Source organism: Phyllostomus hastatus, unplaced genomic scaffold, assembly GCF_019186645.2.
Source record: "Phyllostomus hastatus isolate PE091 unplaced genomic scaffold, TTU_PhHast_1.1 phas_scaffold_39, whole genome shotgun sequence".
NCBI classification, from domain to species: Eukaryota; Metazoa; Chordata; class Mammalia; order Chiroptera; family Phyllostomidae; genus Phyllostomus; species Phyllostomus hastatus.
This window is the reverse complement of record NW_025334028.1, coordinates 4,197,353-4,210,861: the sequence shown is the minus strand read 5'-3', so window position 1 is coordinate 4,210,861 and position 13,509 is coordinate 4,197,353. Positions and strand designations below refer to the sequence as shown.

The window sequence follows — 13,509 nt, the reverse complement described above, 5'->3', positions numbered from 1 at the left end:
TCTACTCTCCCTCAAGCAACAGCTTAGAACATGTTGCCTGCTTGAATTCTTTAATAATTCAATTTTTGAATGATACTTCTGTTTTTGTGACAGTTTTCCTCTCTTTGGCCTTGGGTCCAAAAGAATAGAAGTAGGAAATGCGTTTGCTGTGTTCATGGAAATACACAAATGCACCCACACCCAAGATGGACAAAAGTACTTCACCCACTCTCCCTCAGATCAATATTGCATTAGCTTGCAAGGCTGAGGTCTCACTGTTGTTCAGGAAAATTCAATACTTCTTTGTATTATAGTCGAAAAAGCCTTTCACTCCATATCTTGAGGGCTCCCGGGGAGAGTTGCATGCTGCTGTCTGCGGGCAATGTTCTAAAGGACAGAGGCAGATTTACACAGCATGTCTTACACATTATAAATCAGTGAGTCATGGAGACTCTAAATTATGAGTCTGCACTGGACAAGTTCTCTTCTGTTTGCTCTTTCAAAGAGGATCCCCTTCCCCCACACTCTCCAGAGAAATTGGGTGACAGTGGAGGAGGGGGATCAGTAGCCAGAGCTGAGGGGGTGGCTGCAGCTTCCCTGGAGCCCTGTATTCTTGGCAAGGTCAGGGTCCTTGTTATCTGAGAACAACCCCAAGGATTAGGGCTATAAAAGTTTGCCTACAAACTAATGAAAAAGAAAGTTATGAAACCACAATAATGGCATGTAAATGAGAGAGTATGAATAAGACTCTAAGCCTTCCCTTCAATTGAAGGCCAGAAGTGGGATTCTTTATGAGGAAAGTAAAGCCCTGAGTGTATGGCTCTACCTAGATATTTTCACGTATATGTTATGGGAAACTTTACACTCCATAATGAAGAAAAACAATGTTGGATTATGGTAGGGCCACATTCAGAATGAGGAAAATCTGACAAAATACTAGCATTTGTAGAAGAATCTGAGGCCAGGATTAAAAGAAACAAAAAACAGCAAGAGTTTCATCTTCTGAGATGCTCTCTCCTGCCAACTGGGAAGCCTAAAGTAACAAAATGTTCTTCCTATAATGCAAAGCCACTGTCCAAGACTTATGTGATGCCCCGTAGATAATTTGTATCAGTTCCTTTAAATGGGTCAGCCTCCTTTTCTTCATAATAAAGCAACCTACACATATACAATGTTTGGTTGCTGAAGAGTGAGGGGTTTCAGCAGACAGAAAACTCATAGAATTCTATCAAATCAGTTACTTGAATGTATGAAAAAGTTGTCAGATACTCAAAAAAACCATTTTGCTCTAACTCAACAATGTAAACCATTTGGGGTTAGGCTTTATTTTTGTTTTTGTTTTTGTTTTCTTTTTTTTTTCTTTTTCTCAAGAGGTTTGGCCAAGAGCTGAAAAATTGTTAGCCAAGAATCTGAGCACTGGAAAAAGTAGGGTACTCAGATTAGTTAACAGCCTACCAATCACTTCTTGTGAGGTTCACATTTTAATCACACTTGGAGCTTCTCCTAGCTCTCATCCATAGCCTTCTGTGTCCAAGCTGCACACACAGGTTTTGGAATACCACCTCCCTGTTGAAGGCCCATCCTGCCAGGGACAGGTTCACCTCCTGTGCTTCCTTGAACAAAGCAATAACTCTTAGTTGAAATGCAGAGAACCATAGGTTTCTTGAAGGGGGAAATGGCCCACACCATATTGTCTTTCTAAGCCCAAACCAACTAGTATGTTTTTACCATATGAGCAATGAAAAAACCTAGAGAAAATGGGACTTGTGTTTTTGTATTGCTGTGAATCTGGACAGGGAAACAGAAAGATTCTCCAAGCCTAGAGGGCTTCTGTACCATCCATAAGGCAACTTAGAATTACAAATTGCCAAGATTTGTATGAAAACACTTCAACAAGGAGGTGACCAGTTTAAGCAAAATGGCAATTTAACTTTATCTTAAATCAGCTGGCATTCCCAAACCTTCTCTCCCTCAGGTACCACTTTTCTCCCAGCACACCCTGTCAACAGCTGCTCAGGCCCTCTCTGGGCAACTGGACACCAAGTCAATGTAGTCACCTCTCATAGGTTTGGGGGAGAAAAAACTAGGACATAAGTCAGAAAGATGTATTTTCCTTTCATTTTGATTACAACTTGCTATTGGTTTCTATAGTTTCTAAATTTTTAATTATTACAGTTGTAAATTAGTGTTCAGATTAAACCCTGTGTTGGACATAATCTTTTATCTAAGTCTGTGATGTTTGTTATAATAAACCTCCAGGACTGAACTGTGGAAGAGGATGGAGATCGGGGTTATGCAGGGCTGGATCAGACCCTTGGCACTGCCCTGTTTCCAGACATGTTCCTAGGACATAGGCCTTTCCATCTAAGGCAGGGGAGTGAGGACAGACAACTCCAAGAGACCTTGCTGACCATAGCATGGGACTAGGTGTGCAGTCTGGTTCTGGAGATGGATGTCAAGGTGCCACTTAGTAGCTCAAATCTCATTCTTTGAAACTGAAGCAAGAATTTCGATTCTGTTCCTGAAAACAATCCTGCTCCCTAGGGAATGTGGTTATATCTGTCACTGCCTTTCTGAGACTCTTGGAAACCCTCTCTGCAATCATGATCCAACACGTTCACTGCAAAGCAGTTAACCAAGGAAGGCACTTTGGGTAGGAAAATATTTCTGGGTTCTGCTGGGACCCATGTTTGCATATAGTGATTCTTGCATCTGCTGTGGAAGAAAAGATATTTTAATGTTTTCTCCATTTCTCCCTTTCCAGTTGGCCCTCACATTGGGCGTTACTGTGGGCAGAAAACACCAGGTCGAATTCGTTCCTCATCAGGCATTCTATCAATGGTTTTTTATACTGACAGTGCTATAGCAAAAGAAGGCTTCTCAGCAAACTACAGCGTCCTGCAGAGCAGCCTCTCAGAAGGTCAGTGCTCATTCATCTTGCAAAGCCTGTGGTAAATACACCTTGTTATTCCTCCTCGCACACCTGGGGCAGCATGAAACACTAAAGAGATGTTTTGTGAATTGGAGTGCCAGCTATTTGTTTTTCTGTTTTAAATGGGATTTATGAATATCAAAAGGAAGAACTATCTGGTGTGCTTTCTTAGTAAAACTGTAGATGAGATGGCTGCTTGTGAGCCTCTGAAATTATGGGAGGAAGTAGAAAATGGGAAAACAGTGCCTTGAAACACTGAAGTATGCCAGGCCACCTACCTGGTATCCTCCATTATGTACTGGGCTGAGATTCGTAAAAAGATAGGCATTAATCACGGATGGTGGGAACAAATCTGTGGCAGTTCATTGACAGGGCAGCCCTGTAGAATGGATGGTGCATGGTGGTTTGGCCTGTGGAGACCCTGGTGGAAGCCATTGCATCTTTCTTTCTTATGTGAATGAAAGTGGGTATTCATGTAAAAGAAGTATGTTTTCATTTCTGTTACAACTTTGCACAAAAGAAAAAAAAAGGAATATAGGTCTGTATTGTATTTAAATACTCTACTGATTCAGCCCTTCTTCAAAGTTTACATGGTCTCTACCTCTTTGAAGGGCCAAGAAAAAAAGCTGAAGAACAATGAATAAGTTGTGTTTCATCAGTTCTAGCCATCTGGTTGTAAAGTGGGATGGGGAGAAGATGGGCTGTTTGGAGATCTGTCCTATAGATATGCTCATTCTTTTCTACCAGATCTTACTGGAAAACAAAAAGGCCAATTAAATTTCAAAAACTTATTTGTACTTAATTTATTTCATTAATTCTTGTATTTCTGTGCCTATAAATATTTTTATATTAGAAATAACAAACCTAACCTTAAAATATGAAACTAGTAAATTAAAACCTACTATGCCATAAAACCTTAACTACTGCAATAGAAAATTCAAAAAATGAAAAATTTTGATTAACTGAGATTTTCTGGATGGTTGAGAATCTTTTATTTCATCTCTAAAGCTTTTTTCACTTTAGTATTTTAGATTTGTGTTTTCTTAGAATTGATGATTTACTTCCCAATATCATATGTCTTATAAATTTCATATTTTACCATTTCACTGAATGGATGAAACCTAATGAAATACATGGTCATTGTTGTTAGCATTATTATTTTATGCTCCAATACTGTTGTGTTCTGTGTAACCATGTGATACTACAGTTTACCTCTGATAGATACTTTTGTTTTTTAATAAAATAAACTAATGATGTTAATAATCATGACCAGGCCAGGGGCAGGTAGCATGAGAACTAAAGGGCTCAGAAAGAGGTGGTTCTTGTATCCACCCAGTAAGTATTGTATGTGAAAATAGAGACTTTTCACTTTTATTAGACATTAGAGGAAATAGTTCAATAGTAAAATTTTATTGAAACACAATTTTTGGTGTGTTCCCATGTGACACCTACATACATTCAACTTTGAAAATAAATCAGAATTTTCATCATTTACTAATATATTTCTAATAGTATTTCTGTCAACCTAGGTCCAGTTGGGAAAATATTTAATTGCTATGAGTTCTTCATGGCCTTGCATTGAAATAATTATTGTCATGAACCAAAGTGTCCATTGAGAGACTAATGAATAAAGAATAGGTGGTACATATATATGAGGCCTGCCCAGAAAAAAGTCCAGCCATTGTTAATGAGAATAGTTTGAGCAGCATCTATATAACCTGGCAGTGAAGGAGAGAGGACTGGAATGTGCATGCATGAACAATGACAACCTCACTGTACTAGTCAGTGAGGGTGGTGGACACCATTGAGTGAGCATGTGTACTGTGTTGCCTTCGCATTCAAAATGACTGAATGAGAAGAGCAAAGTATCTGCATCAGGTTTTGCATTAAGCATGAACATTCCTCTGTGGAAACTATTCAGATGACTCAAAAGGCCTCAGCTATGGGCAACTGGTGATTGTCAGCTTCATCATGACGATGCACCCACTCATGCATCACATCTCCTGTAGAGGTTTTTGGCGAAACATCAAATCACACAGGTGACTCAGTCCCTCTACAACCCCAATTTGGCACCCTATAACTTCTGGCTCTTCCCAAAACTATAATCACCTTTGAAAGGGAAGAGATTTGAGATGGTTGATGCGATTCGGGAAAATACAACAGGGGAGCTGATGGCAACTAGGAGAACTGCGTGAGGTCCCAAGGTACCTACTTTGTTTAAAGATTTTATTTATTTATTTTTAGAGAGGGGAAGGGAGGGAGAAAGAGAGGGAGAGAAACATCAATGTGTGGTTGCCTCTCACATGGCCCCCACTGGGGACCTGGCCCACAACCCAGGCCTGTGCCCTGACTGGGAATCAAACCAGTAACCCTTTTGTATTCAGTCTGCACTTAATTCACTGAGCTATGCCAGCCAGGGCCCAAGGTGCCTACTTTGAAGAGAACTGAGGCATCATGTCATATGTACAATGTTTCTTGTATCTTCTTCAATAAATGTCTCTATTTTTCATATTGCATGGCTGGATACATTCTGGACAGACCTCATACAATGGAATATTATTCAGTCATAAAAAGAATGAAATCTTGCCATTTGAGACAGCATGGGTAGATCTAGAGGATATTATACTGTACGTGAAATAGAAAAAGACAAACCATATGATTTCATTTATATGTGGACTCTATAAAACAAAATAAAGGAACAAACAAAACAGCAATAAAAATTATTGCCATGAAAATACATATATTAGTGCTATGTTTTCATAAGTCCCTTGCTGTCATCTTTTGTAAAACTTTGTGTGAATAGAATATGAACTTTTTAGTCTGCCAGATTAAAAAAAGAAACATAGATGCCCTGTGCCTTAATGACTTTGGGCCATTTTTCCCCCTTCAGATTTCAAATGTATGGAAGCTCTGGGCATGGAATCAGGAGAGATTCATTCTGACCACATCACAGCTTCTTCCCAGTATAGCACCAACTGGTCGTCAGAACGCTCCCGCCTGAACTACCCAGAGAATGGGTGGACCCCTGGAGAAGATTCCTTCCGAGAGTGGATACAGGTATGTCGCATGAGACCAGACACATTCAGGGTGGGAGATGATTTGGGTCATCTAAAAAAGCTGTTGAAAAAAACCAATGCCTGCCAAATGCCTCAGTTGAGGAAAGAAGGCCAATGGGCAATGAGTGACTCGGTGGCATCATCATGTCACAATAGCACACCATCAAAGCAAAGGAGGCCCTGGCAATACCCCTGAAAATCCACATGTCTTCTCAGATACTTACATATGGTTCTTTACAGAATTTGAGCACAGATGTCTTACTTTGGTAATACTGAAAGATCTGATTTTTCCCAAAAATTGCACATTTTTTATTAATATGCTTCCTACTTCAACAGATGTTTATTTCCTTGATGAAATATAGTAAACCTATTTATAGACTTGCATGAAATAATTCTTTCCAAGTATAGAGTTTTTTATTTGTTTATTCTTGTAGAAGAAGGGAAGAAATGGATTGAGGTTTACTTTCCCACATAGATCCAGGAAGCAGTTTATTTGAGGCTGCTGGTCTCTGTGGATTATGTTTACACGTACACATATGAAATGCACATATAAATGTTTTCTTATTAGTGAAATTGTTTTTGCTTTCCTCACTTTGCTCTGGCATTCCCTTGTCTGCCATGACCTTTATATTCCCCACAGACTCTCCTCCTCCCACCAATACCCCCATGCTTCACTCTTCTCTGGAGTTAATTCCAACACCACTCCCAATCCTCAACTCGCCCAACCTTGATGTCTGGATACTCCCACCCAAGGCCTGATGCGTGCATTCTTGACTTTTTCACACACTGTCAAATGAAACACACATATCAGCTGACTAGGCTAAACTGTGGGCAAATTATACAGTTATTTGCTGAAGGATCCAGGCTTCCTTCTGCGGAGAGTAAGCAGAGCCTGCCTGTCTTACATTCATTGCTAAATATATATAAATGACTAATTCCCAGAGAGAGTTCTAGGCAAGAAAAAACCAAGATGATTAATCCCCTACTTTCCACATTTATTGCTGCTTCAGTCTTTTGATAACAAAATACCAAATTTTGTTTTACTTTGGAAAGGTCAATATTAGTTTAACATACACTTAAAGTGAAATGGCCTATTACAGGAAACTGAACTCATGCTAACCTCTAAATGATAATGCTGAGAAATGTCTAGAGGGTGAGAAAAGATGAGATTTTTACCTTGGAAATGCTGAATCCACTCTAAATTATGTCAGAAATGAAATGAATTTGCCTATGTCAAAATATTTCTTGGTAACTTGTTTTTCCGCATCCCAAACCAACAAGCAGTTCTGTGTGATTGACAGATGTGCCTCTAGAGGAAAGCTTAGGTTTTGCAATGCTAAGTGTGTTTGTATGGTAATGTAGTCCTATTCTCAGTAATGTGGAGAGCTCTCAATAATTTAGGGACAGTGGTCTTGCAAGGTCTGAAATTGCACCTGCAGCAATTCTTCCATGTGAGGCCAATCTGCAGAAACATGGAGACGAAAGGGGCTGCTGCAAAGCATTTTTCAACAAAACAGGATTTATATCATTCTCAGGAGTTAGACACAATTTGAGATCACCCCAGAAGAAAAAAATCTCAATTGTTCCTTCTCTTCCATGAAAGCATGGTCAGGATAAGTGAAGTAACCAAACAAAATGGTTTATTTCTTTCTCATGCTACCTTCCACCTCTAGTCAGTCAAGGGCTGCTCTATATTTCCTCATAGCAGGACCCACACAAGGGAGCGGCTGTCATCTGAAACGCTGCCTGTCACCAAGACAGAAGAAGAAAGAATATAGCAGAACACTTTGGTTCTTGAGTTCCTTCAGAAAGAGCACTTCCACCCACATTTTATTGCCAAAGCACATCCCACAGCCACATTACACATCCAAGAGCAGCGCTTTGACATGTACTAGAGGGAAGAGATGTAGACACAGTTAACAATTGTGCCATTCATAGAATAGTTACCATTTATTGAGTACTTATTATGTGGCCAAATCTTGATGAATACTTGGCATATTTTTATTTTATCCAGCAATCTGCAAAGAAGATACAATTATCTTCATTTTAAAAATGAGAACACTGAGGTTTGGAGAAATTAATAACTGCCTTAGGTCACAATTAGTGACTGGGCTTGGAAGCAGGGTCTGTGGGACTCCAGCACCAGCTTCTTTACTAGTTGGTATGCTGTATCTTTATCATTCATTACTGTCCCTATGCATTCAAGTGGATCTGGCGAAGCATCACTCCCTTCTGCTATACTTTCCTACCACTGAGAAGGCACATGCCAACATGACTTGGGTGCTTACTCCCTCTAAGCCTGGGATGCAGGGGCCTTGCTCTTTCATCACCCAAGAAGGTGAATGTCAGAGAAGCTTGGCATCTGTTCACCTTGATGCAAAATGAACTTCTCCTCCTTCAGGAGCCTCCTTCAGGGGGCTCATTTACATGCTTGTTGTATCTGTGTACAAATTGGAAGCATCTAACATCCACCCAATACATAATTATGAATAATTTCATGTGTTTTCAGCTTTTCAGAAACTACATGGAAGTGGTTAGTTCCTTGTTTTTTTATTGGATGGATGCTTTGCAGATTACTGAAGTACAGCATAATTGGACAGCAGGCACGAGGCACATACCCTATCACAGGAATGGTGGCTCATGGACATTTCTGTGTCTGTGCACATTAGTGTGTGGATGGCATCTGTTTTCTTTTTTGAGCTCTTTCTCATTTTGCATCAAATATATCCCACAAACATGTTGCTGTAGCAACAAGAACAAACACTTGCATGTGTTAAATTAATAAGGCAATATTGGAAACTGACTTTTCTTTAAGACAGGAACAGTCTTCGGTTCCCATTGTTTTCTCTAGGAAATTACTGAGTGACACAAAAGAAACAATGCACCATTAACCGTCGATATGAATGTTCACAGTGGTGCTTCCTGTGAGGTCTGTAGTCTGCCAGAAAGCTTAAAAACAAGAAGCAAGGTTTAGTGAGAAGCAGCACAAAGGGAAGTCTTGACTCATAGGTCTGCACATGGTCATATCCTGCTCCAAAGGCCCCTTCATATCCTGAGTGGCTGAAACCTCTTAATTGTCAATGGCAGATTGAATCACACCATGAAATTTGCCCATTTTTTCAAAGTATTCATTCTGTTTCGTGTCCTAGAACTGCTTATCTTATTATTAATTTAATCTTGTTTTTATTTTTGGTTGAACACTCAAGGATTCAAAGAGGAGACTCAGGCTATCAGTGGTGCTATTAAAAAACCTTAATTTTCAAACACATCATTAGAACCCAAGCCATTAAGCTTATTGAAACTGAGTTTCTTTTTCTACAAAATTAAGGTAATGTTACCTTCTCCATTTCAACTCTAGCCATTTGTAATGCTATGAATCTTGGAGAAACACAGTCTCAGTTTTGTTTTTTTATCTCTGCAAATAAGTGCATAGCAAACCTGTGCATTTAGGAGACATGTTCTCAGAGATCCTAAATGTAGCTATGCACACACAAAGCAGAATTTAATTCATTATTTTAGTGTTTTATTAATGATAGTGTTCTCCACACTACAAACAGATTTATCCTTCCAGCTTTAATTAAAGCTCTTGGGAGCACTTTCCTCAAAACAACTGTGACTTTTCCCTGATTAAAATGCCAGGAGACAAAAAGAAAAAAAGGCAAGAGACATCATGGCTGGATGGAATATGAGTTTTGCTAATCCAAAGAAATAAAAATGGCACCAGGCACTAATCAATTACCACACCATCCAATGACTTCTGATATAGAATTACTTGACAGGCCAATTCAAGCTGCACTCTACTCTTCTACAAATTTGAGGGCATTGTATTTTGTGGGAAAAAATTGGTATTAGATGATTTATGCCTTCACTTACTCCAGGAGACCAGGAAGCAGTTGACTTCTAAACCACATCCTGCTTGGTTTGGTAAATCAGCCTCATTACACATTTATCACACAGAAGGAGGAGCCCTCTGAGATGAGTCTGTAGCTGTTAGAATACAGCAGTCCCTGACCCAAGGGTGCCTTCTTTCTCCACTACATGTTTGAGTGCACATGTTTACTCTGAGGTATGAGGAAAAGAAAAGTTCCAGAAGACAGGAGCTAGTGCTCACTTTGTCAGGAAGATTGTTTCCCTTTTGCCTCCTATGTATTTCTCTTGCATAATATTTCCATGTTTTCCAATGGAAGGACCTTTGAAAGCAGACACCAGTAACAAAAGTCCTTAGTGTGATAAGGAGGTGGGCTGATGTGAATCAAAACACACCCACCACAACACATACACACACACTCAGTTCTGGGCACTCAGTAGAGTGTCAAAGAGAGTAGGTGCCCTCATTAAAGTTCAACATGTAGAACTGGTCAAATCTGAGGCATTTAGTTTGCTTGGTGGATTTTCAAATTAAGTGTAAGACATGTTTTGGGGGTTTTTTAGATATTTTGTTGTTTATGCTATTACAGTTGACCCACTTTTCCCCCTTTTGTCTCCCCCTCCATCCAGCCCATTCTCCAATTCCATAATCAGTCCCATCACTGTTATCCATGACCTTGGGTCCTTCATTTATGTTCTTTGACTAATCCCTTTATCACCTTTCAGTCAGTCCCCACCTCCCCACTCCTCTCTTACAGCTAGCTGAGAGTCTGTTCTGTGTTTCTGTGCCCCCGGTTCAATTTTGCCCATTAGTTTATTTTGTTCATTAGATTCCTCTTATGGAAGTGAGCTCACATGGTATTTGTCTTTCACTGATTGGCTTATTTCATTTAGCATAATAGTCTCCAGTTCCATCCATGATGTCGCAATACGTAGGAAGACATGTTCTAATAATAAAACCTAGGGGTTTTTATAGCATTTTTCCTTTTTAAATGCATTTTTGCATACACATTCCATTTTAGTCTTAGAGTATAAATTAAGTAGACCACAGATTTTTATTTGCATCTTCATGAGGCCCAGAGAGGTTAAACAATTCATAGAATCCTGACTTGGTAAAGAGATGTCCATGGTGGGAAAAATCGGTCTTACACAACTGAAGTGGGCTTCCTTCCACAAACCAGGGAGAGAAGCAGGAGGCACTGAGACATTTGACAGCAGACAGCAGCTGGGAATCACCACTGTGGTCAGTCTGACAAGACCCGGGGTGCAGCTGGTGTTTGCATAGCTCTTCAGGCCAATCATGTGAAGTAAGCTGTGCAGACACTCTCATGCCAACTATACAGTCAAAAACGACAAAGCCATGTGAGGTTTTCAGGCCTCACAGGTCTGAAGAAGGGACTGTTATTCACACAGCAAGTTTCCTAACCCCCAGGCCCAGGGCCTCTCCGTTAGTGCAGGAGGTCCTCTGAAGTTGACTACTCATGGGTTCCCCCACATCAATCCAGGGCTGTGAGTTGCTGCCACCAGCAACTTCTAAAGTGGCTGTCATGATTCCAAAATTAAATGATCAGTTATGACTTTCTGAGATCGGAGACAAAAGATAATTTGAAGGCATTGGTTTGATTTCAGGAGCTAAGAAAGGTCTTACTCAATGTCCTCGAAGTGTCAAATGGAATTAAACAATTCATGAATTCTTGGAAGTATTCCCTCTGACACAGTATTATTACATGTTTTTAACAAATTTTAGATCAGAGAACTGAGTGATGCTTATTCAAATAGAAGAATTTATTTCAGGCCCTTGTTTTTATCCTTAAAGTAAATTATCTCCTAAAATTGAAGGAAGAAACTGAAGTAATTTACCTTAAGGCTTTAGAATGTCATTTATTTTAATAAGACTCATATATAATTTTTTTCTTCTCAACTTTCTGGACAAGTCTTTTTTCTCTCATATTAATGTGTTGAGTATAGAGTGGATATCTTCTATGAAGTGGTTTTTTAATTTTCATATAATTATTAGTTTCCATCAAGTTTATAATCTGTAATGCTGTATTCAAAATTGGTTTCAGCTCCTAAATTGACTAATTTAGAACATATATTGAGCCAGGTTATCCTGATTGTAAACTCTCTGTGCTTATAAACCAGACACTGTAGTGTATGCATTATCTCACTCAGAGCATTAGTAAATTGCTGAAATTGCAATAAAATTATACTTTATGCATGTGTAACTAGAGAACTGACAGAAATAGTCCACTGGGTTACTCAAATTTGGAATGACATGTGTAAAATATAATGTTGAGAGGGTAGGGGAGAGGGTTGGAAGACTGGGTGAAAAAGATGAAGGTATTAACCAGAAAAAAAAAGAACCTCATAGACAAGAGAATGATGATTGCTAAAGGGAAAAAGGGTTGGGGAGGTAGGAGATGGCAAAGGAAAAATAGTGACAGGAGACTTGACTTGGGGTGGTAAATCCACAACACATTATACAGATGATGTGTTATGGAATTGTACACTTGAGAACTATGTAATTATTTAGAGAAAGGAAGATGGCAGTGTGGTAGGAGGGAGCAGATTCCACTTCGCCCTATTCATGGGAGAGAAACTAACTGATCTACGGAGGAATAGAGCAAGGGGCCAACAACATCACAACATTTATGATAATAGGACATCAAAAATTATAGTGGACATTGAAAAACCAGACAGAAAGGAGACTGCTTCAGGATAATAAGGGCCCAAGGATCAGCGTGAGGACCAGGGATGTTGCAGCCCCCAGGCCCGGTGCTCCTGGGTCTGCCTCAAGGCACTTGGGAGAGAGCTGGGTCAACTGCTCCTTCGCTGGCGAAACAAGGATTGAGCAGCACTGGGGAAGGCCTCCTTGCTTGAAGGCACAGAGAGGGGAGTGAGGACTGAGAGACAATCACACAGGGGCTGCATAGCCCTGGGAAGAGTGTGTGTCCCAGCCTGTTCAACCAAGGGTGGCCTGGCCGTGCTCCCCGACCCCCAACCTGGAGATAGTGTGTCTTTGTGGAAACTCTGACCCCACAGCCCTGAACACAGAAAAGGCATGGGCACTTGCAGGATCCTGGAGCCCAAGGAGGTGAACTCAGGGGAGGTGTGCGCCCCTTGGGGATCCCAGGAGCTTAAACCGTGAACCCGGAAAAGACTCGGGTGATCTGCGGGATCCCGAAGCCTGGGAGCCCGCGGCAGTGAGCTCGCAGAGCGTGCTTGGGAGCACCCAGACCCACACCCAGGGCCCTGTGGAGAGACACCAGACCGGCTCTGGGGAGAGCAAGCGGCCAGCCCTGGGGACACTATGCGAGAGACTGAGTTCTGACTAGGAAGGGAGAAAAGCATTCCAAATGCCCCTCAGCCTGCTGTAGCTAGTAAGACCAGAAAAATTGATTTGACCAGTTGAAAACCAACAAGAGGTTGTTGTTGTTGTTGTTATTGTTTGTTTGATTTTATCTTTTTTTAAGTAACTTTTTATTTTTTAATTCTTATTATTTTTATATCTCAATTCCTTATGCTTCTCTTCCTTTCATCCTAGTGTTATTCCTTCCTTTCTAAATTTATCTCTTCTTCATTCAATCTTCAGCTTTTTTTCTTTTTTTTTTGAACCTGCAAGTTACTGCAAATTTGTATTATGTTTTTTTCATTACTCTTACATTTTTTACTTTA

General features: G+C 40.2%; 1 protein-coding gene across 3 annotated transcripts in view; it reads left to right on the top strand.

The window, feature by feature from the left end:
* Window positions 1-13,509, top strand: part of NRP1 (neuropilin 1) — a 163,235-nt gene that overhangs the window by 73,904 nt on the left and 75,822 nt on the right. For all 3 annotated transcript variants that reach the window (XM_045820081.1, XM_045820082.1, XM_045820080.1), the window contains exons 7-8: window positions 2,744-2,899; window positions 5,802-5,968. In XM_045820081.1, coding sequence (XP_045676037.1) covers window positions 2,744-2,899; window positions 5,802-5,968 — 323 coding nt within the window. The remainder of the gene's footprint in view (window positions 1-2,743; window positions 2,900-5,801; window positions 5,969-13,509) is intronic.